Below are 26,822 nucleotides of genomic sequence, written 5' to 3' on the forward strand. Positions count from 1 at the left end.
AACCAGGGTGTTAAGACTGGCTACCAGCGGCCCAGGCGCTCAGCCACCCCCACGCAGCCCGCCTGTGCATAGGGACAGGGGTGCGGCTCCGCGGCCGCCCGCGCCCCGCAGGTGGCGGCGTGCGGGGAAGGGCCCGGCCGCCCGCGCCGCACCGACCTGCCCGCGGGCACCGGGCCCGCCCGCCGCCGGCGGCGCTCCGCGCAGCCAATGGCGCGGCTCTGCCGGCATCGGCCCGCCCGCTGCCGGCGGGGGAGGGCTGTGGGCCGGGGCGGGAGGGAGGGAGGACGGGGGTGAGGGGAGTTGAATGATTGAACTTTCTTGTGTAGTTTCTGCGGCGCGGAGGTGTCCGTCCCCGGCGCAGCCCGGCACCAGCGCACCGAGCGGGAGCGAGCTTTCCCCGGCGCCTGCAGCCCCCCGCGCCGCCCGGCCGCCCCTCTGCCCTCCTCTCCAGCAGAGCGATGGTGCGGAGGGCGCCCGGCGTGTCCCTCGCCCTGCTCCTCTGGGTGACGGCCGCCTGCGGCAGCCCCGACGGGCCGGGGGCCGCCGCCGCCGCCCGGAGGCAGGACGAGGCTTTCGCCGCCGCCAGATGCACCTCCAGGTGCCTGAGCCTCCAGATCACCCGCATCTCCGCCTTCTTCAAGCATTTCCAGGTAGGGGCATGGCACCGCGCAGGGAGCCTCTCCGCCACCGTCCGGAGAGCGGGTATCCCCCGGGGCGCGGAAAGGACGGCGAACTCGGGGGCCCGCACCCCCAGGGGATGGCTGGCATCTGGAGGCGCCGGACAGGTGGGCACGGCCCCGCGGCAGCGCCGAGCCCTGTCGGTGCCTGTGGGTGCCGGCCGGGCTCCCCGCCTGGCGGGTCGTGGGGCTCCTGGCATGCTCTGCCCTGGCTCCTCGCAGGTGCCCGGCGCTCCGGCCGCTGCCTCCGGTGGTGTCCGAGGCGGCGGGGCGGGCGCGACACGGTGTTCCCGGGCCGGCGGTGCGCTCGTCCTGCCGAGCGGCGGGCGGTGCGGCGGCGATCCCGCGGGGCTCCGCCCGCCTGCGCGCCGGTGCGCCAGGCCGCCGCAGGTGGTTCGCTTCCCCAGCCCGGTGGGAAAGTTTGAGCCTGTTTTTTAAGAGCGATAATCATGAACGTGTAATACTTGGTTCTGATCTCCTGGAAGGTGAGGGTGGGGGTGACGCTGCTTGCATTTTTTTTTTTTTCTCTTTCTGGGACAGAGAGGCACATCTTTGGCTAACGGGACAAATAGAGATAAAGTGAGGAGAAATGGAATTGAAGTGGCGGGAGACTCGCGTGGCTTAAAATGAAAGCTGGAAGCAGTGTGGAGCTAGTGCAAGAGCAGCGGGTGTCTGCCCGTCCTTTTCCCTCTTCTAGTTACACACGCACCTTGTCCTTTCCCCACCTGTTCTTCACTGCGCAAATATTAAACCTACTCGAATTCATCCCAGTGACGGAAACCTTCCGAGCTGCAAGCCGTTCTGTCTCCCCAGAACCGCAGCCCCTTTGGGGAAGGGCTGGCCAGCCCGGTGCGAAGGGAGCCACCTCGGCCCTTCGGGGTGGCACGCCAGGAACGCGCCGCTCGCTCACCCCGGGCTTGCCGGTCGGTGAGAAACCGGGAACGCCCGGACAAGCGCCTTGGGTGAAGTTGCGTTCGGGGCAAAGGTGTTGGCACCAAAGACAGGTCTCGGAGGTATTTAAGGATAAACCGATTTAAAAAAGAAAAAAAAAAGAAAAAAAGAAAAAGGAGAACTGAGTGTGTGTGTTGTAAGGGCAGCAGGAAGAGACCCGAGACTCGGGCTTGCGACTCGAGACGACTGGAGAAGGGGCTGCCCTGCCCTGGCCTGGCCGCTGCTCCGCGGGGCTCGGCCGGGGGCGGCGGAGCGGCCGCGGTCAGCGTGGTCCGTGCATCACGGGATGGCCTGAAAGGAGGATAGTATTTTTTATTGCGTTGTCAAGCGGTTGCAACTTACTTGTTTTACAGTTTCAGTGGCTAAAGAGGCAGTTTAGATCAAGACAATTCACAGTGAAAGGCTTTTTTTTTCCTTTTTTGTGTGTTTTCTTGGCAAGATTTCTTTTTCAACGTAAAACTGCTGACAGAATGTACACTGCAAACAATAGTGATTACATTTTAATTAGCTAGGGTAAAATAAGTGGGGAATTACTCAGGACTTGATAACTGGCTGTTTTTTTTTGTTTTTTTTTTTTTTTTTTTGTAATCAATTGAAAAATCTTAAGCGTTTTAACCCCAAACTGCTAAAGCACGTGGTAATTTATCTTAATTACTAGGGATTAAACTCCTGTTAGACATGAAACGACTGTAATGTTTGGAAGATAAAGTGCTCTCGTTTATAAAAGTTAAGCTCTCCATTGTCTGATAATGACGAAAAGGAGGAGAGTTTTAAAGTACATCAAGCATTCAGTGTTCTCACAGGAGACTGATAAAACAGTGTGGGCTGTAGGATGTGCAGGTTTGGCTCAGATTATTCCATGTGGGCTAAAGGGTATGGTGTTCCATTCCTTTCTCTTCTCTCTCCTTCTAGCCATTCCCCTCCCCTTTTCATCTCAACTGGTAGCAGTTTCTGGAGTTCTTTTCATTTCAGATGCCCACTTATCTTGTAATCTGATTCAACCTTTGAAGCAAACTAAACATTAGCTCTTCCCAATCAGAGCAGGAAGGAACTCTAGTGTCTCCCAGTTAGGCAAGAACTGAAAGACTGACCCACTCATTTCTCAGCCCTGCTTTAGATACAGCCTCGGTGGTGGGGGTTAGGGAGACAGCAGCTGGACATGCTTTGCAAGAGATGATGTCCCCAAAACTTCACAGAGACTTAATTTCACATAGTTTATTGTACTAAAATCACATTACTAACAACTTTTAAAGAGAATGAGGTAGGAATAGGAAGTCTGGGTTAATTCTATACCTTCTGGCTCTTGTTTGAATGGCAGCTAATATTTTTCCAACTTTTAAATATTCACAAGGGATTTTAATTCATTCCTCCCCACAGAGAAGTTTAACCCATTTTTCCTTACTGTCCTTATTTTTAAAAGTTTTAAGAGAGGTACTCTTTCTAAAAAACCTATTTGTTAATTTACACTTGGGAAGCAATTCTAAGCCTATTTTAAATGTACATTGCCAGTAGACAATATCAGTAGAAATTATTTTAACTGAAGCATAGGTCAAATAATATTTTTTTTCCATGTAGACTATTGATGTGGGCTAGAAGAAGAATTGGTTGTCTAAATCAAAAATCTTTGATCTTCAGAATACTTGAAGGGGCACGGATGCCTGCTTATTCATATAAACTCCCCATGGCTAGGGGAGTTTTCCAGTTCTGTTGGTGTTGGGAAGTTCCATGTAGAGGTTATACCAAAGAATACAGGAGGTCATTATGAGAGTTATACACTACATGGGTCTTAGACCCAGTGAAATGTGTGTGTTTTATATTTATGGCCTATTTCCAGGCCATGATCATTCACAGAGAGCATGCTAGCACAAAGGCCTTTCATCCTAAGCAATCAAACAAAAAATTGTAGTCAGGAGGGGTCATAGTGGATTCTGCTTTTATGTAAAACCTTATTGATTACATGCTCATCCACAGCAGAGAATTATGTTTAATCTTTAAATGAAGGGACTCCAACATATCTCTTCTGTTATACTGGAATGTGTTCAGTAGTGGGGCTTTAGATTGCTCTTAAATTTTGCAGATGAGAGAAGGCATTTTTATTCCTACTGTGTAACTTAGGCCCCTGGGCAGTATTGAATGAAGCATTCATTTACCTCTGACGAGAAAGAGTAAGGGCAAAGAGAACTCATCTCTCTAGCCTTATGTTCAGAGTACTTATTTTATGCCATTTTGGGTGTTGACACTAGAGTTTTACTATGACTGTTGCAAAACATGTATGAGGGACTAACTGGATCATTCACTGGGACCTGTCCATGCTTTTGATAAAGCAGAGTTCCTAGTGCTGTGCTCCTTTTTCTGACAAAATTCTCTCTAAAACTCCATTGAACAGGGGAGGATGGCAAGAATGGTCTTCCAGTAAGCAAGAGCTTGACCATCAAATGGCCTGCTTAGGAGAAGGTGTAGATTTGAACCTTGAAGTCCTATATCATATTCAGCATTTTGTGCATTTGGCTGTTAAAAGAGCATGCCTGGGTGTTAGTATGGTGCCCTTATAAGATGGGAAGGGCAGTTCTTCCTCTGGTCTGAAATGAGAGGAAGGACTCAGGTGTCTGGCTCCATAAGAAACACCAAGACTGTGAATCCTGTGTGGAAAAAGGCATACTATTTTCGGGAAAGAAGTTGTACAGTGATGTCACTGGATATATTCTTTCCTCAGCATTTTCTTATTAAGGCAGTTTCTGTCTCAGTGTTTTTTAGTTGATCTCCAGGAGAAAGATACAATTTTTAATTTGATGTATTCAAAGTTTTTTGTGAATCTAGTTTTCCAGTAATTTAGTACGGTAGGTAAAGCCCCATGATGATGAGGTCAGTTACTGCACAAATTTTTGTTTTTTTGAAAAGGGTATGGATATAAACAGGGACCTCATACAGCCAGCTGGACAAGAGGCCTGAATGCTCAGATTAGTTTTGGTAGGGCTTTTCTGCATAACCTGCCTGTTTTAGTGGAGTGAGACTAAACTCCTTGCACTGCTATCTCTGGGTGTAGCCTTTCCCATTTGTGATATTAGTTGCGGATGAGCTCGTTCTGTTTTGGGGAAGCAGGCATGGCAGTGACCTTTTTAGTGTTCTGTTTTCAAGTTGAGTGAAAAAACAATTTGGATTTTAATCTCTATTGCCAGCCACCTGAGACATGTTTTAAAACTGGCGTGATTTAAATTTTCTTTATGAATAAGAGCTTGAACATCACTGTAACTACTTAGGCTAAAAATGTCATGGTGAGCAAACTGTTTACTTTGACCTGTGGACTCGTTGATCGTTGTTTTAGCTGGTGTCTTTTATAGACCTCTCAAGCTCAAGTGTCTTCCTGCATAATATGTGCAACTTGATAATTTACTTAAGAGAGAGGAGTGGTCAGTCTTGTTTACTGGGTCAAAAGCTGAGAGAGTTGTAGAACATGCCCTAAGAATTTGGGGTAGTTGCCCGTAAAATTGCCTGTGTTTGTGGTGTGGAGTCAGTGGAGAGGTTACAGCTATGTGCTCACAAAGTACACGCTGAGGTTGAACAGCACCTCCTGGCAACTTGTTCTAGCATCTAACCACCCTCACAGTAACAAAAAGGATGTTTCTAATGTTCAGATGAAGTTTCCCATGTTTCACATTTGGCGATTGCCTCTTGATGCGTTACTGGGCTTTACTGAGAAGAGTCTGGCCTCAGTTTCTTTACTCTCTCCCATCAGGTACTAACAGACATTGATGAAAAACCACTGAGGCTTTTCTATTACAGACTAATATTCCCAGTTCTTTTTGCTTCTTCTTGTGTGAGAGATATTACTATCCCTTTTCTGGGCTCCCTCCACTAAGTCTATCTCTTTCCATGTAATGGGGAGCCCAATACTGGACCTAGCACTCCAGGCGTGGAGGAGTGACCAGAACAGGAAACAATTTAAAGACTTTAAGGACAGGCTACATTTTAAAGATATAATGCCTGCTAAATACTGTTACTTGCTTCTAAATTAATTTTCCTGATTTAGGTTTTCTTACATGAATTTGTATATGACTGTTCATGATTGTCAGTGCATTAAAACCACAATGCTAATGCTAAATCAGTTTTTTCCAGCCTTTTAGATATTGGTACATCTCACTGTAGGTTTAAATTTTTTTGAGGGGGTAATCAGTAGTAAATTGAATCTTAACAAATCCATTTCTTTATTTATCAGGGGGAAGTCCAGGTACGTGGAGATGTATACATGTTGTGTGATCCAGCCTTGTGATTGCTGTTTGAACAGGCTCATGAGAGATTGTTAAAATCGTTAAAATGGGCACTGGTTGGAAACATAAAGGCAGCACTGTGGATGACCTTGGTCACATAGGGGTTCTGTGTTCATGTTGACTTATTTGCCAAGTGGATGAATTGTAGCTGAAAATTTTGATACAACATAGACATACCTGAAGTGGTAAGCCAGTTTTGTGATACATGGAAGGAAATTAGAGAGAAATTACCGCTTGTAAATGTGATTTAGTGAAAATCTAATAGTAATATACTGTGATTTAGTACTTAGGAATTAGTACTAAGCTAGATGAGCCAAGGCTAACTCAAAATTGTTTTTGAAAGTATGGAAAAATATTGTTTTAAGCTAATAGAGCCATATGTTCCATAATGTTTAGTAGCTGTAAAAGAGAAGAGTAAGGCCTTAGAAGTTTGTTATATTGAATGACTGATAACTATATGGTGGTAGGAGGTTGTTTTTAGTGTTGTAGAAGGACTCTTGCCTTTCAGGACAACTGAAGTTTTTGAAGAAAAACAGGCAATTCTTTTAAGTAAGTAATAAAAGGTTCTCAGATTTTATATCTGCAAGCAAATAATGTGCAAGTGATTACCTCTAGATAAGCAATACCAGATTTCACCTACAAGTCAGGAAGCTAGTTGTCTCAATGCCAGCACATCTGCCTTCGAATTGCCTGCAACTCTAAAGTGACTGCACCTGCAGTAATCTGCAATGGGTCCCAGCTGGGAAAGTGGTGGCCAGGCTGAAAGTCCAGGATCCATGTGTCTCTCTGTGCTCTGCTGTAGAGAAGCTGGAAATAATGAAGAAGCCATTTATTGTAATTGTTTCAAATAAGTCTGAAACTATAAATTGTTTTTCATTAAATCTTGTGAAAAGATATGTGGTACTTCTGTAATGAGATGTGGTAGATGCGTAGTGTGTTATTCCTAGATTGTTTTGGTTCCAATGGACAGGCTGCCCAGGCACTGAGTTTGCTTAGTTCTCTTGGGACATGTTCACAACCTTTTCTAAATGTGAGGATGTGTGCCATCTGCTTTTGTTGCTGTTTCAGTACTCCTCTCCTTTCCAAAACTTTCCCTTGTGTTAAATAATTCTGACTTTCATATGTCTTGCAAAGCACACTGCTCTTAATTTATTTCCACAGACAAATTGTAGCATTTGTCATTACTTTGTTTTTCTTAAAACTTATTAAAAGACCCAATCATTCTCCTGTTTTTAATGTTCATATGGCATATGATCTGGATAATTATTCTGGTATTTGGTGTGCCCAGATTATCAAGGTCTGCAGTCGTGAACAAAAGGTGCACAGATCTAACAGAATCTTTGGTTAAACCTGTGAAAATGAAAGGTTTGTTTTGAATAACAATGGTTAAATCTAGTGAAAATAGCTGCATTTTTCACCATATTGTGTAATTGAGCCATAGTTAGTCTTTGCTGTTGTAACCTGATCTGGTATGAACCTCCCTGATTTCTGATTTGAACCTCCCTAAGTTGGAGTTTTAACTTCTCATAACCAGACCCAAATTTCTTTGCCCTCAGTAGATGCTTGCATAGTTGATATGAGTGCAGGGGTTTACACTGCCTGGTCGTGGTTTTCTAGTGGTTTTGATCACTCAGACTTGCTCATTGCTTTCTTAAATTAAAATACTTGTATGTGTCTCAAGTGTAAGTTTAAATGCAAATCAAGTGAACTGTATGAAAATGTAAGTGGATGGTGAGCAATTGTACTGAACAATGGGAGTTGCCAAGATATTTTTCTTACATTTACTTGTGTATTTTTACATATTAAAAAAAAAAATTCTTTATGCTTACGTTCGTAAAATTAAAATCGCTATTAATTTGGTAAATGTGCTGGACACCAGGTGCAATAAACCCAACAGGAATTGCTAATAAGTTTTAAAGCAGACATTTTATGTATAGAAAATACTGGCAAAGAGTAGTTTAAATGTCACAGTCATGTTGATGAGGGGGAGGAAATGCTGCTTTTGAAAAGCATTAGAAAACTTCTGAAAGAAAAATGCTGTCAGTTCTAATATGTAAATCTTTTTCCATTGCAAGATATAGCCACTTGATACAGAGCAAAAGGTTTTTCAGATGGGTAGTGTTCATATTAAAACTATTACTAAAGCATTAGTTGTTGTGTGTATGTGGGTTGTCTCTGTGATTAACTAGTGCTCTGAATTTAATTTAAATGTATTTGATTTAGTAAGTGTTGTATAAGAAAAAAACTCTAAAACATTAGATTTCTGAGACAGCTTGTAAAGCAGACTGATTTTCCAGATGCTCATCATTTTTCATTTTGTAAAGGGCATTAAGATTGAGTGCTGAATTTGTGTTTACCGATAGAAATTGTTATTCACATTCCGACCTACATCTCTGCTGGCCATTCTGTGTGAATTTTTACTTTGTCTGACTAGCTGGATTGGAGTACATAGCCAACTTTTGTAAACAGAAAAAGAAAGTGGTGTAATTTAGCATCCATGTCTTTAAAGACTGAAAGTAGGACTAATGACCGAGTATCAGGAGCATCCTACAGACACATCTGTATTGATATTTAGTAGCTGGTGCCTAGCAATTGTAAACCTTGCACTAAAACTCCTTGCCTAGAAGTTTACACCAAGAATCTTCATTTTTTGATCTCTCCCACAGCTGAGCCTTATAAGGCTTTATACTTCAAAAACCTTTGAAGTTCATGAAAAGCCTTCTGTTGATTTCAGCTGGATCAGGTCCATGTATGAACACTAGGTCCATGTAGTCAACAAAGTAGAGTGCTGTGAACTTGGTGTCCCAGCTCCAGTTGTATCTGTTTTTCAGTCTTTTAATGACCAAGAGGTCACAGGACACAGAGATGGAGAACTGGGGGTGTTGAAAGGTAAGTGGACCCTTTAAACTTGAAAGTAGATCATCTCTGATTAAAAAGAATCACACATTCTTTCCATCCACTGAAAAGAACATCAGATATTTCCAGATTTGGGGAACAACCCCAGTCTAAAGTTTTAATCAAATTTCTGTTGTCTTCTGTGAATAACATTTTCACCAATGCATCTCTCTAGACTGTCAAAGAGATGTGACATCAAAGTTATGTACACACATATGAAATTACATTCCTTGAAAAAAGAGGAGACTTGTCTCAAGCTTGCAAAGGACAGGACTGCCCTGGTAAGCAGCTGAGGTTGCTGAGGAGCACATGTCTTCAGAACTTGTAGGAGAAGCAAGAAAAGGGACAGAGTCTCAGAATGGAGAAAGGTGGAGATGGGTGGACTCTAGCAGGCTTGCAATACTGGAAGGAGAAATTTTGTGAGAGTAGAGGGCACTGTAAAATTTCCTGTGACAAAATTAATTGAAATTAAAGAATTACAGAAGCAGAGAACAGATGTAATGGGTCTGTAGGAAGAGTTGTTTTTAACTGTTTCTTGTGAACATGTTTTATTTCTGTCCTTTCTCAGCTGCTTGAAATTTCACTTGGTTTAAAAAATTTAATTTCTCTTTTTTTGAAACATAGTAAACATGTTTTGAAAACCCTTTTGTCTTCATTGAAGAGGTCAGTTACAGGAAAGGCTGCTATGAAAATTCACAACAAAGTTCTAGCTGACGTTGTCTTTCATGTCAGAACTTAGACAAACTTAAACCCTTGATTCATGGCCAGTGTAATTCCTCAAGTGGTCACAGCTGAATCTGCAAACCTGGCCAAGGTAGTGAAACCTGTTTTTTCTGCCTGTGAGGACTGCAATCTAGCTGTCATGGATCCTGTAATAAGATGATATGAGGGAAAAAGGATTGCTTTGGAGCAAATGTCTTGTGTCCAGACAGTCAGAAATTGAGGCTGATGGTGAAGATTGGATGAGAATAAGGTACTCATTTAGTCTAGTGCAAACGTAGTTCAACTTTCCTTGCCATTCTTATGAGAATTTAGAAACATACTTCTGTTTTTCCTTTTTTTTTATATATTACTTTTTAGGGAAGTTATCTTCACAGTAATTTATATTTTAAAAAGAAAAGAAAAGCAATCTCAGTTCATGTACATGAATGTGATTTCTCAGCTAGTGATTTAGGCCATGAGCATAGAGCAATATGTCATTTGTATTTAGCTGATCATGTTTTTTAACTGCTGATGACTGGAACATTCCAGTCAGGCCTCAGGGCATTTTTGGACCTAGACACTACAAATTCATTTTTTTGACCTCAGTGCTGTAAGACTTTGGGTCTCCTTTGAATTTAGCACATGGCTGAACAGATATGTGAAGCAGCAAATAGTGAGGAAGGGGTGATAATAATGTGTTAGTATGATGATATCTTAATACAGTGACTATTTGTCATTCTCTTCCCTAGAATTTCTATCCCTATATATAAACTATTTCAACTGTGTGTCTTTTTTTTTCTTTTTCGATTAGGTGATGGTTGTAGCTCCTTTGACAACAATAAAATCATGTTAATGTGTAACTACAACTAGACAATAATGAATCACACCATTATCTGCCCCCATTTTAATTAGTTACAAAGAGTGTATAATATGTTGACATTTAATTTGTACCTAACAATTTTGGGAAGGGAACTGGAGCTAAAAGAGCTTGAGGCTTTCTTCTGTTTTGAAATTTCTTTCTATGCAGCTGTGAACTGAGATCAAGAATTAGCCAAACATTGGTCAGTCTGGATATGCAGTAGGTGGAAGAAACATTTGGGCTTAGACAAACTGACACAAAGGGGTAAAAATAATCCAATTAATGAAGAGTGTGTCACTTCATATAGTACTTAGTAGCAGCTATGGGACGTGTTTGTCAGGATAGATAAAGAAAGAAGATGTAGATTTTTACGGCTAGGAGCTTATTGCTGGGTTTTTTCTTTGAGTTAAAAAGTTGAATACACAATGTGAAAGACAGTAGCTTTCTGGTAAGTTTCATGAGTTTTCTGTCCAGTGGATCCTCACTGACCAAGTGGAGTAGAAATGCACACATGCTGCACATGCAGCATGTTAGTTCATTTTGTAAAAGATTTGGGTTATTCATAGATTCACACCCATGTGTTTGAGCACTGGACAGCATCAAAACCAGAATTTTCAGTGGCACTTGATGTGGAACAGCAAACAATAATTATTTCAAGTCTTCTTCCTGTGATCCAAACTGTCCTTATGTAGAAAAAAAAGAGCAGCAAAGTGAACTAAACTTTAAAGTTTAGTTCTAAAGTTAAGTTAACCTCAGCTGTTTTCCAAATTGTAGAAAAGTGAACATTTACAGTTTGATAAAGGATATGCTGGCTGCCTTTGTTTTGGAATAGAAAACACGACTTGGGTAGTTTTAAAAACTGAAGAACTTGAAAAATTAATGTAGGGTAGGCTCATGTTGCTTACTTTAACTGGGGATTTTTCAGATTTCTGATACTCATTGATTCTTCCATTTATATAATTAATAGCTTAAGACAGATTTTTCTGGAGTTTTGTTTCTGGCCTGAGTCTGATATCTCTACACTTGATAGTAATGTATCCAACGGTTTCAATGGAAATGAGCTTACGCCAGTGACAATATACTAGAAATATCTGTTTACAGTTAATAGATAAAAACAAGAAAGTTCTCAATATGCAGTTTAAAGAAGATTAACTTGAATTTGTTAAATACCATCTTATTGTATCATGACATCTTTCTTTTCAATTCAGTGGTAGTAAATAACACAATGCCATTAGGACAAAGTAAAACTAAATTGCCAGTTATATGCTAGATGTAAAGCACCTTTAAATATTTGTAGAAGAGATTCTTTCAGATGACAAGGGAAGGTAGAAGCAATTTAATGTAACCAGAGCTAAGTACCTCAAAAGACAGTAGACAAATATTTTTTTTAAAAGGTGAGATACTGCCCAGTTTCTGATTGTTACTCCATGTATCCAGGTGCCATCAGGGATTCCGAAGTATCCCTTTAAGTTTCATCAGCAGGCATGGCTTGTTCTCTTAATAATAAGAGCATATGTCAAATTTTTATGCCTCTAAGATGCTTAGTCAGACCTAGGAGATCCATCTGGTATAGACTGAGCCTCAGTTAACTTGTTCTCACCCATGAACTTCCCACTGAGAAAGTAAATCGAGCAGAGCTCCTCAGCCCAATGAAAAAGAAACTTGAATATTATCAATCTATTGGTAGTACCAGAACCCCCTTCACTGTCTTTCTTTCTTAGTTTCTTTACACAGGTGAGGAAGGTAGTAAAACGGAAAGAAACATTATAATTGGGACAGAATTCCTGGAGCATACCACCAGTTTCAGCAACTTTCCAAAAAGAGCACAACTGAAATATTAGTCAGTTTTGCAGGAAAGGGTGATTTAAGAAAGAGAAACAGAATCTTAATACAGAATACCACTGTTAGTACAAGTTATTGACAACTGGTATTAACTGCAGTTGTCCACATTTTATGAGCTTAAGGATATATATTACAATGGTTTTCTTTTGTGGCTGTTGATTTAGATTAAAGATATAAAAGCAAATGCTGGGCTTCACAACTGGTGTGATCCTTGCAGTGGAATTCTGTGAAATTCCATATCCAATTGTTTACATTAACTGAAGGTTTTAAAATGCTGTGGCTTGGGTAGGGACTTAGGCTGTGCTTTGACATCTCTTATGTTACAAGCCTTTCAATAACTTCAATGCAAATTAACCTGTTTTAATTTTTAACTCTTTCACTTGGTGCCAGGAAGGTCTGAAACATGATGGACCTGTCAGCAAATGCTTGTTCTGCATAACAGCTACATCTCTGGTAACCATATGTGTTAATGACAAATGCTTCACTTCTGCCTTGAAGAGAGATTTATTTTCCTTTTATGGTATATCTTCATTAGTTAGTTATAAGACTGTATTCTAAAAACCTGGCATATGGAGTGCTTTTATGTTTGTGGGAAATTTTATGGCAATGTGATGAAGCAACATAAATCTTCCACTGAGTGTCACTGAAGAAAGATCAAGTTAATAACCCTGTACCTTGAATTGTATGAGTAGTTTTAGTATATTGTAATCAATAGAATTTAATGTTGATTTCTTCTCTCTCTCATATGTCCTTTCACAGTCTTAGGTTGCTTTAAAGGTGGTCTAGAACACTGGACTGCAGCAATTGTGTCATGGAATACACATTTCTTACAGCATACAGTTCTTAAACTGGAAAAAGCCCCTAAGAAAACCGGAAGATTCTATTGTAACTTGCATTAAAAGGTTGTTTCTCTCAGGAATATACTGTCAGTGTCGCAGGGCCAAAGGGTCTCAGCTAGGATCAGGTTAGCAGATGTGTTAAATTTCAAGTGGAAAGGGAAAGACCCACCCACCCTTCAGTGTGCTCCTTCACTTGAGGCCTGTTTTTCATCCATTGTCACCACAATGCCATCGCAACTTCTGCTGGTGTGGGATCTACTACCATTCCTTAAAATAGGAAAGGAATGAAAATGTGGTCTGCACATAAACATCAACAGAGTTTACAGGTCTGGAGCTGGGCAAAGACAGCAGCACTGACTGGTCTGGAGAAGGGCATCATGACTTCCTCCGCTTGTGTGACATGTGAGGAGAAGGGCGTTCAGTAAGTGATGTGATGTGTGGTATCTGAGCAGGTGCTACTGCCATCTCCTAGTCTCTATGACAAGCTTAATTTGGCAGCCCTGTGTGTTGGCCTTCTGCAGAAGTGAGAGCTGGGTTGGGAAGGGACAGGCCAAGGACCAAAAAATAGGAGCAATGGAGAGAAGAGTGTTAACCTGTCTGATAAGATTTTTGTTGAGTTGTGCTTTAGAGATGAAACAATAAATTGTGGACTTACTGAACCGCACCCATTGCATCTTTTCTGTCTCTCTGCAACATCTACAGTGAAGGCAGATGTATGGAAAGATTAATAATTAAAATATATCAGGGAAATAATACTTTTTTTTCTGAAATGCTGCTTTAACTGTTGTGGTGAAAGACTTTTTTTGTGTGTGTGGTTTCTAACAATATTGTGATGCGTTTGGTTCAGATTGCAGATAGGCTATTCTGTTTAAGTCCAAGAGTAATTTTTATTTGAAAAAAAATCTCTAATTCCTGAATGGCCACAACCCTTTTGCAAATGTTTATAGGAAGTCCCAGGTCTGGTGAGGTGCACTTCACTCACTGAGAGAGGTCTTCTGTAGAAAATGGAACAAAAATCCCCAAAGACTGTTTACACAACTCTTAGACCTCCAAGGACTGTGTTAAGTTTTACACTTTTTACTTTTGAGAGCTTTGTTATGTACTTTAATAATTCCTCCAAAACATTATTTTTGTGTAAAAAATGTTAAAAATATTAATAGGTCTCTGGCACTACCAATGAATAATTATGGTAAAATTTTAGACTGCATATTTCATCTGTAAGATTGTTATTTGTGCTAAGTTTTACTACTGAGATTATACTTTACTACATGCTTTAAAAAATATTAAAAGATAGTGAAACACAGTATTCATATTGGCAATTATGTTTATTGAGCTTATTGCCTTCAAAGAGGAAAAATTTTATAGTAATACATCAAGACAATAGGAATAAGGACATATTTGTCACAAATATTTTATTTTGAGAAAGGTGCTGCATGGAATTGATATTTTAATTTGTTTTCCTTTAAAAGGGAAATGAAAATATATGTATTCATCAGGTTGTGGGGATGTGGCTTGAGATATTTAGTGTCTTGTAAGCTAGTAACACATGCCAAAGAGAAAGGAAATGCATTCATGAAATTTACCATGTGAATTTCATGCAATTATATTGGAAATAAATAGTCCAAGAATGTGAGTGTGTAATTTGATGGTACCTGACTGAGTCATAATAACATGGCTACTGAAGAGCTGCTAAGTTTGAAGGACAGGTGTGTGTATCCGTACTCCTGCCAAAGTTACCAGTGTTGTATATAATGATGTCCCTATCATACATGCCAGAACAGAATAAGAGAAAATGCAGTGAAACATACATGGCCAGTTGTCATGGTTTGACACTGGCGCAATGCCAGCACCCCCATGAAAATGCACCTTCCCCAAATAAATGCTGTGAGATGTTATCAGGAACAGAGCAGAGCAGACCCAAGCTTAATAACAAAGGGAAAAAAAACTTTATTAAACTACTACTACTACAGAAAACACATAAACTAAATCCAGGATGAAGACCTTTTAAAACACCCTTCCTCCTCCCAATTTCCAAAACACCCACCATGAAACATCACCTGGGATTCCTGATCAAATTACCACCCTTCAGATAATCAATACTCAAGCTATCAAGGGAGAGAGAAGTCTCTCTTGCACCACAGATCCCCCAGGAAACACAGTTGCCACCTCCTGTGTTTCCCTGTCACACATGGCAACCGCCCGGAGAAAATCTGCCAGTGTGACACTGTCCTTTCCATGTCACAGTGCTCTCACCACTGTGCATGGACAGACTGCTCATAGGGCTCCTTTAAGGATGCTTTGCCATGGACCCAAAGATACAACAGTTCAGCTTCTCATCCTGGGACTACAGTCCCCCCCATTTTCCCCTGGGGCCAAGGGTCCAAGAACAGAGATCATCTTCTTTGCGGAAGACAGAGGGCATCACCATTCCCTCCTCAGCTTTCTTCTGTTCTTGCCATTCCTGTGCTGTTAGAAGCTGAAGCAGGTCTCCTTGGGTCACCACTGCATCCCCCTAAAATGCAGTCTCTATTGCAGGAGATTTCAGTCCATGGCTAACAAGAAAAGTCCAGCCAAAAGCTACTTCATCATCTCCTCCCACCTAAATATTTCTTCTTCTAACATCTCAGGTCCCGGACTGTCTCTCTTCCACTACAAATCAAGGAGGAGTAATATTTTACAAAGCCCTCATTTCCTGGAAAGGGTTAAAAGTTCAGACTCCCTGGATGGCTGATACCTCGGTCCAGCGTTCCGTCTCCCACGCTGGGCACTATCCCCCCCTTCTCCTTCTCCTCTGCCGGCAAATTTCCAGGTGCCGCCAGGCTCTCTGTCACTTTCCCTCTGTGGGGGGGGGACAAAGGCATCTCTGCTTCTCTCCACCTTTCCGTCCGCAGGAGCTGGCTCGGTTCCAGACCTTCAGCCCCCTTGGCCTACCTGGACAAGGCCGCGTGGCTTCCCCTCCCCCACCCAGCCTGAGGCTGGGCAGGGGAGCGTCTGCACTCTCTGACGACCGGAACCAAAGAGACAGTTCCCCTGGGAGTTCTTGCTTTTAACCCCCTGTGTTCTCAGAGGTGTGTCCATACTTTCAGTGGTCACTCCAGGTGCCAATATCCAAACCTGACCACGGATTGGCTTGACCCAACTTCCTGGAAAAAAATTCGCTTCCATGTCAAACCACGACACCAGTATGTGGTACAGTGCAATGCATTTAGCAGTTTTTGGAATATGAAATTACTCCATGACAATGCAACATGCATGGACTTCCATGTTTGTTTAGTTTATAGTTAGACTATCTATAATGGACATTTAAGTTGATATAAAAGTGCATGGTTGCTATTCTTGTTGCGTGTGTGTGTGGTTAGTTTCTTAAGGATGTGAGACAACAGAACCTTAAGCATTTTACAAGTCCAGAAAGGAGCGCTGCCCTGACTGACCCTGAAACTGTGTGGCTTTTGAGGAAAATTTAGTCTAATAGGAAGCACTGAATTACTAATCTAGTGTGTTTGGGAGATGTCAGAAATGTTTGAGATGCACCTACACATTAGTGTTTTTTTGTGGATCACAGTTTGCTTTAGTAGTAAGTCTCTTAAGTATCATGATCACCTTTTCTTTCACATTACGGACCAGTCTGAGAGTTCATGCAATGGACTTCTTCTGGATTAACATAACTGGGAGAAATAATTCAGGGGGACCTAATGTGCTTTAGCAACTAATGGGCATTGTGTCCATGGGACCAGACTAGAATTATTTGAAGGAAAGGGGAAGGTTGAAATATGTGTAGTGCATACATCAAACCCATCAAGACCAGGTGTTTTGCTCAATAGATGTGTTTCTGTGGTTCACATGACTTCTAGGGAGTTTGTAGCTGATTCTGGAATGCTTTGTTGGTAGGCGGTGGAGGCAAATGCAGCCTGTGACAAACATACCACATCACGTGCTTTTGGGAGTCACCCAACTAACCAGTAGTCTGTTGCATCCTGGAGTTCTGGTTTAGATTAGGGTTTTTAATTTATGTTAAAATAAGTCAAGTTCTGTAATCCTGCGTTTCCCCCGTGTTGTTCCCCCCCGCAGTTTCTGGCCCCATGCTGCCTGCTGCCGGATCTTCCCCCTCTGCCGCTCCTGTAACCACCCCCCCCTGTCCGGCCCCGGGAAACCCCGTGCCTGCCACCCCATCCCCACGATCCCGCTCAGCCCGCGGCTCGGTGCCTGCCCCTGCGGGGTTCTCGGGTTGGTCGCTGTTGCTGGCGTCACCGCCACGGCAGCTGCCCCTATTGGACGGCAGGACGTGGATCCTCTCGCCCCGCCCCTCCATAAAATCCTACCCCGCCGGCAGCCAGGCGCCATTTTCTCCCATGCGAGTGCCGGGAGCGGTTGTGTCTTTCCGTCTAACGGCGCCACGTGTTCAATAAACCGTTCCTGCCGAGCACGGAGTAAATGGACAAATTCCTTACCTCTTTACCGGATCCCTAGCGCATAGTAACAGAGGCTGGCCAGCCCACGCGCCCGAGACACAGAGCCGTGTCCGGGAACCCGCAGCAGCAAACCCCGGCAGCACGTGGAAGCTACGCCACAGCCGGGCTCCCAAGAGCTGCGTGCAGCTGGAGAGAGCGAAAGCTAATGCCGCAGTACTCTTATAGTTATACAGAATAGCAATTTGGACTATAGTTTTCAGTTATAAAATCAAATCAGCATTCAAAGCACCATGCAAACATTTCTGGAGCGTTGAATCCTGCAGTATATTGAGAACCAGTTGTATTTTTTCATATACAAAGTAAGTTGTATATGTCTACATTTGTATTGTATTTTACATAAGCAAGCATTATGTTCTTTTTGGATGTTAATTTCCCAAGACTACACTTCTGTCGCATCCTTGAGCCAGCACATGCTTTTATTATCTCATTATTTCATATGTTAGCAAATCTAGTTTATGACACAACAGAAGAAGTTCATTAGCATTTTGAAAGGGTGGGGATTTTGAAATAGAGCTGATGAACAAGTAGTTGGCAAGCTATCTTTTGCTTCCCATTAACTGTTAGACTAATTTCTGTTCACTTCAATTTGGATTACTTAATCCCAAAAAATGTGTTTGAAATTTGGCCCAAATATACTTCGGGATTCAATATATAACTTTAATATCTTCAAGTGTGAGTGTGTTTGATTCCTCCTGTTGCATGAAGTATGCATGAAGTAGTGAAGTTTATTTCATCTGGATTCTTTTACAGATTGGTAAAGACTTCTGCTAAACAGAATAAGACCTCAGTTGAGATCAGTCTTAGAAGTGGTTAAGAGTGAAGTCTGTGAAGCCACAAGAAGGCAGTCATAACTCACAAGTGTGTGGAGACACAAGGATTCCTGTGCTCATTCATTTTTACAGCTTGTGTTTATCTGGTAGTTTTCCTGTGCGTTTGAGAAGACAGTGCTTTTAAAGAGGAAAGGTGTCCCATGCTTAGAGATGCAAACTTAATCCAAACAATGCATAGTCTGTTTTCAAAACTACTGATCTTTTGCTGTTTCATTGGTAATGGCCTTTGGATTTTGATGATTGTCTTTCTAGGAACCTACTAATGATGACAGCTAGAGAACAAGTATTGTGTCTCAGGATACAGGTGATGGTTGGTGATATACTTAATTTCTTTTTTAATTACTCTGGTCTATTTGAAGTTTTTCTTCTGTTTTTGGTGTATGTGAAGTTGTGGCTTTTAATGTCTTGGTCTATAACAGTGATAAAGGCTGACTTTGTATAAATTGTTTAGGAAATATCAATGCAAAGTTTAGGTCAATATAGTTTTATTTGTAGCCATCAATCTACAGGAGGACCTACCATATCATTGCCATAGGAGCTAGCACATTGCAGATGATGGCAGTGTCAACATAAATCCAAAAGAAAACCTAAGACTTTCTAAAAAATTATTTGTGATATCCGTTTTCTGGTGTTAAATCCAGATGTTAAAAATCAGGTGGCAGTGTGAGTCACATTGTGACCCATGATAATTTAATTTTGGTTTGTATTTGCAAACTGTCAGAGAATGAATTTTTGCGATGATCAGTTTTATAAGTATTTCTTACATTCAGACTTAATTAACTTAATTACTTTGGGTTAACCAGTAACCAGCATTGACTTTTCTATGGTTTAAACATCTGTGGTAAAAAAAATGGCTTCCTCTAAGGGCATTGTACATTTGATTTAGTTGTGAAGAATCACAGTGGTTAGTTACAGTAACAGAATAACTTCAAGTGTTTGTTCCAAAATGTGTTCTTGCCCTCAGCTTCTTTTTTTCAGGATGCTGTTGCTCAGTGGTTTGGTGTTTTTTTAAATTTTTTTTTAAGAGTTGTATGTCATTATAAGATGCCAGAGGAAATATATATACATATATATTCATATATATTCAACTTAATGCTGAATTTTTACATGTGTTTATATAACACAGTCATAAAGTTATCTTATAGTAATATATTAAACAGTGAGACTAATATGGTGCTAAGTGCCTTTTCTCACATTAGAGTTTTATGCAGTATTTTTTTGTTGCTGTTTTTATTTTGTTCTGGTAGGTTTTATATCCTTTTTTGTTTTCTCTTGTTTGGGTGATCTTTATTTGGTTTTGGTGTTGCAATTTTGGTTTGTGCTTTTGCTAACTAGAATAAAGTGTAAGGACATTACTTATACATCAGGAATAAATGAAGATGTTATTATAGACCTTAAAGCACAATCTTGTGCTGTCAGTCTCAGCATGGGCTGGCTCCCAGGGCATGGAGAACCAGGGGCTGGGGTGACCTCATTGCAGGCTGTGGCCTCTCCGAGGGGGTGGGCAGAGCTGGGTGCTGGTAGTAGGGTCATGAAAAGCCTCAGGCATGGCAAAAGATGAACCAGGGTCAGGGAATGCCAGGGACAGCTGTGGGATGAGTGGGCTCATGGTGTGCTGGGAGAACTGGCTGAAGGACAGGGCTCAAGGGTTGTAATCAATGGGGCCACGTCTGGCTGGTGTCTGCTCATCACTGGTGTTCCTCAGAGTTCAGTTCTAGAGCCAGCTCTGTTCAATACATTTATCAGTGCTCTGGATGCAGCAGGTGGATGCACCATTAGTGCAAGTTTGCTGATGATACCAAATTGGGAGGTACTGGTGATTCTTTTCAGGAATGAGAGACCTTGCATAGGGAACTAGATAGGTTAGAGCATTGGGCAATGTGTAATGGTGTGAAATTTAACAAGTAAAAAATGTGTCGGTGCAGCCTCACCTAGAGTGTTGTGTGCAGTTCTAGGCCCCACAATTTAATAAGGATGTGAAAGTCCTTGAATGCTCCCAGAAGAGGGCAAGAAAGCCAAGTGGCAGGGCTGGAAGACATCCTGGGAAGTGTGGCTGAGGACTTTGGCCTTGTCTAGTTTGGAGAGGAGGAGGCTGAAGGGCGACCTCATTGTTCTCTATCTGAAAAGGAGAAGTGGAGAGAGGAAGGTGTTTATCTCTTCTTCCTGGGATCTACTGACAGGACAGATGGGAATGGCTCAAAGCTACACAGTAATTCAGTTTATTATTTGTTGATGCTTACTTTTTTCAGTTTCATTCTTTATTAGAAGCATTATAAGGCAACAGAAATACCTTACTAAGGAATCATTTCTGTAAAATACAATGTACAGTGAAATCAGAAACTATATAAGGAGCAAAATGTACTCATTTCATTTGTTTGTATTTCCTTCCTTTCTTTCCTGAACAGAAGCCAAGGAACCAAGAGTATTACTGCTATTTTGTTGTATTTTCTGAATGTTTTCATCTCATACTGTTCTTCTATCCATGGCTTCTCTAGTGAATGGTCTTCAAACTTGACATACACTGGACAAGCACGTAGTAGAAAGAATGCTAAAAACATGTTTGCATAAGTTGCCCTTGAAAGAGCCAGTCTTGTTTCTGAGGTGGACTTTGCTGTTGAACTTCATAACTTTCTCTTTCACCACCTGCAGCTCCATGTTTCTCCTGTTCATTTCTGCAGAGTGATTTGGTTTCACTGGCCAGGTTTTAGTCTTCACTCTAGCCTGTTGCTGAGTCATCTCAAAGTGCATAAGGGCTTAAATTTGCTGTAACTTGGTGAAAGACTTCTGGGGTGGGTGTTCATGATGTCACCAACATAACAGGGTGTCCTCCTTTTATTTTCCTGCATTATTTTCAAAGAAAAATCTGTTCCTGTTATATATATACAAAAGCATAACTAAATAATGATAGATCAGGAGAGGTGCTACTGTGGTTGCCCTGTCCCATACATTTACTACAAGTTTGTGTTTAATCTTGATAGAAGGGCTTTGAGAAATAAATTTATCTTTGGCATTTCATATCTGTTGGTTTTGATATCTCTCCCCACTAAGGGCATAAGTGTACAGACTTATTTGAAATTCATTCCTAAGTGCATACTTCTGTATTTGGGAGCTGGAATGCCTAGTTTGAATTTGTTGATTCCATTTTGCACTTTAGTTCCACATTTCAGAGCTGGGCCTGGGGACACACAGCACTGACATAGATAAGTACCTGTATTAATTTGTGTCATAGCAAACATGCAGTCAGGAAATGCATATTAAACACAAGTTATACTTTACTGTTACTTTTAACTTCATGCTGTTGAGATTTTTGAAAGGGTACAGAAAATGTACATTGGGAGCTTCTTTTTAAAATTATCATTGCAGCAGTTATTGATTTGTCTACTCAAATGCTCTGTTTTACTTCAGTGGGTACTGTTATTTGAAAGGTTTATTTCTATGCTTTTTTGTCATTTTGAAAGAATCATTGAGGTGGGCAGGAGAGGCCACTTCTGAGAGACAGTGGTTTCACACAAATGTGGATTGAAGATTGGGCAGGGAAGAAGAGACTTCCAAAACTGATAATAGATACACAGCTACTGTCATAGCAGATGAAGTGGCTAGTTAATTTTCATAGCTCAGGTCTGGCATTTCAAAAGAAGGGTTGTATCTCCTAACATAATTATGGACAGAGATAAAAATTAAGTAATTTTAATACTGGATTTTTTTTGCCGTTGCTCCAGTTAAAGACCAGTTTGTACTTGCTTGTGAATGTTATTAACTTTTTTCCCCCCCCGTGGGGCCCACTGTAGGTAGAAGAAGATTGATTTTTCTTGCTTCTCTACGTGTATTTTTTTTCTTACAAGAGAAAAAAGCTGCACAGCTTACCTTTTTTCAAGGCATAGAATATAGATGAGAATATAGATGTTTGTCTTAACTGTTTAGGGCATTTGTAGTTTAACAAAGGAAATCAAGTATGCACAAATACTTGCTGGAATGAATCTTGTAATATGATCTTGTAATCCTACAACTCTTGTAATATTTATCTGTTATTTTGTTTTAGTTTTTTTTCCCCCTCCTGTTTTTCTTTTGTAAGTTCTTTTTCTTGTACATGTCAAACAGTCCTGGTCTTCGAAGGTCTGATTCTTGAAATTTGTCTACCATTTCCTTCCTGGCAGATTCAAAGTGTGTGGGGCTCAGGTGGTGACCCGAGTTCCTCTAATCTATCTCCTATGTGCTGTTGGAGACTGCATTAGTTTCCTCTGCCTGACATCTTTCATATGATGTGTCAGGCCTGGGAAGGTGACATGCTTGGAGTTCACCCTGTTGGGTGCAGTTTGCTCTCTTCAGTATGCAGATTAGGATGCTTCAAGGTTGCCCTGAAGATACGCTGTGCAAGGCTTAAAAATGGGTAGGAAAAGTGGTGTTTAACTCTTCCTTGAGGCCATTTCTGCACTGCAGATTGGAGCCACCACTACAGACTAAGTCAAAAGTCTCACCGGCATAAGTCAAGTCAGAATTGGATTTGAAGAAAAACAGGCATGAGGAACTGAGAATGGAATGTGGGAGCATGTGAAATGCTACAGATAAAACACAAATTGCTGATTATTTGAAATTATGGCTTCAGCCAGGTACACCGGCATGAGTAATAATCACAGCTGAATGTTTGTGATTAACCATGTGTTAAGATGCAGAGTAGAGGAGAGCCTTCATTTAGAGTTTGTGCTTGCTCTGATAACTTGCTGTTCAAAGGAAGCCTGTAGAATTTGTTTTTCCTTATACAATGAAAGATCATTCACATCATGTTAGTTCGTATGAAGTTGAAGTTGCTAAACAATATTTTTACATTTTGGTAGACTTCCTTTTTAACTCAAGTACTAATAAGTTTCAGTAGAGAAATGAAAACAGTTGTAGACATTGAAATTATCAAGTACAGGAACCACACATCTGGGCGTTTATGGCTTTATTGTCTCAAGTAACAGATATAATTTAAAAGCAGAGGTGCTTTTTCTAGTTCATTGGAAAGTAGCAGCATAACTGAAATAAAGTGGTGAGCTGCTACTGATCTGTTATTGCAATCAGCTACTTCTGTCACATTTTATGTGAAGAAGAAAGGGAGATAAATTGAAACTAGCACATAAAATACTGTTTTAACATTGCTGCTGGCTAGATTTGTAAATGGAAATAATAAATCCTAATACAGCATTGAGAATAATACTAAAGAATTCCCACTAGCTTATGTTATTTACAGCTGTTCTAAAGTTTTATTTCTTTTATTTATGTCTCTTTTCAAAGGGGTTGGACCTGAGATGGTGCTCATAGTTAGCCAATCTTATGCTAGCGAATCTCAGTTTTAGCTAAATTTTACCACAATGACAGATAAAAATGGTATTATAAAATTAAGTAGTATTGCATGGTAATCTGCTGGAAGATAAAATAAATTTTCATAAAATATTGAAATTAAATGGTATGAACTGATCGTTTTAAAACGCTCCTAAATAACTGCAAATAAGTGTAAAGGAGTGAAAAAGAGTGGATATGTCTTTATTATCCCCATAGCTTTCTTGGTGATACAGGAGTAGAAATTGTTAGCATTTCAGTGCATATGAAAAAAAAAAGGCATATATATATTTTCTGAAGCTCAGATTAAGAGTTGTAGTGAAAGCCAAACCGTTCTGTGATTCTGACTATAGAGATGGTTGAAGTCACTTACAAAATGATGGAAGTTGGAAGGGATCTTTAAAGGTCATCTAGTTCATCCCTCCTGCCCTGGGATCTTCCATGAGGTGTCATTGAACAGCTCCAGTGATGGAGCATCCACCACTCCTCCGGGCAGCCTATTTCAGTATCTCACCACCCTTATCATAAAAAGTTTCTTCCCTAGATCCAATTAAATCTCCCCTCTCTCAATTTTCATCTGTTGCCCTTTGTTCTGTCCCTATAGGCCTTGGTCTCTGTCTTTCTTGCAAGCCCCCTTTATATAATGAAAGGCTGCAATAAGATCTCTCTGGAGCATTCTCTTTTCCAGGCTGAACAACCCCAAGTGTCTCAGCCTTTATTGAAAGGTGCTCTGGTCCTCAGATAATTGTTGTGGTCATTCCCTGGGCCCGCTCCAACAGGTCCTTGATTTTCTTGTCCTGAGGATCCCAGAACTGCATGTAGTTCTCCATGTATGGCTCGTGAGAGCAGATTAAAGAGGATGATCCCTTCCGTTGACCTGCTGGCCACATCTTGGAAACTTTTGTGAACATTTGACTACACACTTGTATGAAGACATGCACAAACATGATCTTTTTAAACATTCACAAAGAGAGATCCAGCTTCAAAGCATAGACTTCATAGTTGTGGTAGCAAATCACTGTATTCAAGCTTACAAACTTTGTTGAGATCAGAACACAATGCTGCAATTTTGAAGAACCATTGTGGTTGTCTCCAATACAATGATTCTAATGTATCTATTTCTCATTCTGAATTGTATATTGATGGAATAATTTTTACTTTATCTGTGTGAATTTTATACATAAAAAGTTATATGTTGTTGTGGTTAAGAGCCACCTGGAAGCTAAGCTTGACATGTGCTTACTCAGTTGATCCATGAGTGGGACTGGGGAGAGTATCAGAAGAGTAAAGGTAGAAAAACCTCGTGGGTTGTGATAAAGACAGTTTAATGTGTAAAGCAAAAGCCATGCACATAAGCAAAGCAAGGAGTTATTTCACTGTTTCCCAGATGTTCAGCCATCCGCTTCGTCATGCATAGTGGTGATTTGGGAAGACAAACACCATCACTCCAAATATCCATCCCTTCCTCCTCTTCCTCCTCCCTTCGGCATTATATGTTGATTATGATACCATATTGTATGGAATACCCCTTTAGTCATTTGGGATCTTGGGATCATCTGTCCCATCTGTGTCCCCTCCCAACTCCTTGTGCACCCCCAGCCCTCCACTGGTGGGATGGGGTAAGGAGCAAAAAAGGCCTTGGTGCTGTGTTACCAACACTACTTCCAGCATAAATCCAAAGCATAGACCATACTAGCTACTGTGAAGAAAATTATGCGAGATAAAACCAACAAATGTAACTTACGTATATTATTCCATTATTTGTATCACTCTCTTATTTTTTTTTCTTTTTTATTAAAAAGGAGAGAGAGAAAAAGATACAGTGTTGCTATATTAGTACTTTGCATTCTGGCCTAACTGAATTCCTCCTCCTTGGAAACTGATTTCCAGATCTGTAATGGGTGCCAACAGTGATGATATACTGCAGTCACATTCCCTGTGGGAATACCTTGCCTAATTCCTATGAATGGGTGTCATTTTACTCCCTCATAGACTGACATTTGTAGCCCAGTTCTGAACTACAGATTTATCAGAATCTTCAGCCATTCTGTTTCTAGAGTATGGATTTATAAATGATGGAAGTGCATACATAGAATGTCCTAAGAATGTCAGCTTAGGATATGTTGCAGGGTTTGTACCCCATTTCTCATGTTCAGTCATTTAGGTCTTCCTGATGTTGTTTCAATCTCCCACTATACAGAAAGTAAATCATTATTTTGTTTCATATTTTAACACCACAAACATACACTTCCTAGCTCTGAGTTTTTTCCAGAATTGGCCCTTAAGAAACGTCTCTAGAAGAACAGCAAGTTGCTGTTTGTCCCTGTGCCATTTTCATACTTCCTCTTCTCATCATGTTTTCTTTTCCTTTAGCTTAAATTATTATTTTGTATGTCATCCTGTATTGGTTGTTTTACTGCAGTCAGGATAAATCAGAGCTGTACTGTTTCCTGATCTCAGAAATGCACTTTATTATAAAAAATATAAAATAAAACTGGCACAAGTGTCTTTTGGATAACTCGTGTTGCATTTAATTGAATTTTACATTTACATAAAGGTTGTTCATTATCTTTGCTTGACAATTTATTTTAAGTGTTGTGCAATATGGAAATGCAACTAATGGACTTTTCACCAATCACTACTAATCTATATCAATTTCTTAAATGGCATGTGTTACCTTTTGTCTACTGCTTAGCAATTCTAGACAACAAGTGTTTACAAAGATGGACTGAAAGATGACTTTGTTCAGTTTTCCACCAAACTTGCCTGCTGAAATGCTTTCCTAACTTTTTAATGTTCCCTTTACACTTGTGTGAGCCTTTAACTCCACAAAAGGGTCTAGGAGTCAGGATTGGTACTTACACTGTGGCACAACATCATTGTCTAAGCAGAACTGGATGGTGTATTCCATTTAAATATGTTAGGGTGAATATGTCTAGCCTGAAAGAAATATTAGTATTCATGTACATTTCCTCTGTCTTTCAGAACAATGGGTCACTTGCTTGGTGCCAGAATCATAAACAGTGTTCAAAGGTAAGTCCTGTTTTTTCCTCTCTCATTTATGTTACCTAGGTGCTTTCAGTCTCTTGTCTGTAGAGTAAGTGCTTTTCTTCTTAGCCTGTTTTCAGAAGTGTCTTTATATTTTATTTGGAAACCTCAACCTCTAATAAAATATCA

General features: G+C 40.8%; 1 protein-coding gene across 1 annotated transcript in view; it reads left to right on the forward strand.

Moving 5' to 3' along the window:
• Window positions 1–313: 313 nt before the first annotated feature.
• ANOS1 (anosmin 1) overlaps window positions 314–26,822 on the forward strand; it is a 126,174-nt gene continuing 99,665 nt past the window's right edge. The window contains exons 1-2 of the mRNA XM_053970332.1: window positions 314–650; window positions 26,631–26,678. Coding sequence (XP_053826307.1) covers window positions 459–650; window positions 26,631–26,678 — 240 coding nt within the window. The 5' untranslated portion in view covers window positions 314–458. The remainder of the gene's footprint in view (window positions 651–26,630; window positions 26,679–26,822) is intronic.

Source organism: Vidua macroura, chromosome 2 (assembly GCF_024509145.1).
Source record: "Vidua macroura isolate BioBank_ID:100142 chromosome 2, ASM2450914v1, whole genome shotgun sequence".
Classification (NCBI taxonomy): domain Eukaryota; kingdom Metazoa; phylum Chordata; class Aves; order Passeriformes; family Viduidae; genus Vidua; species Vidua macroura.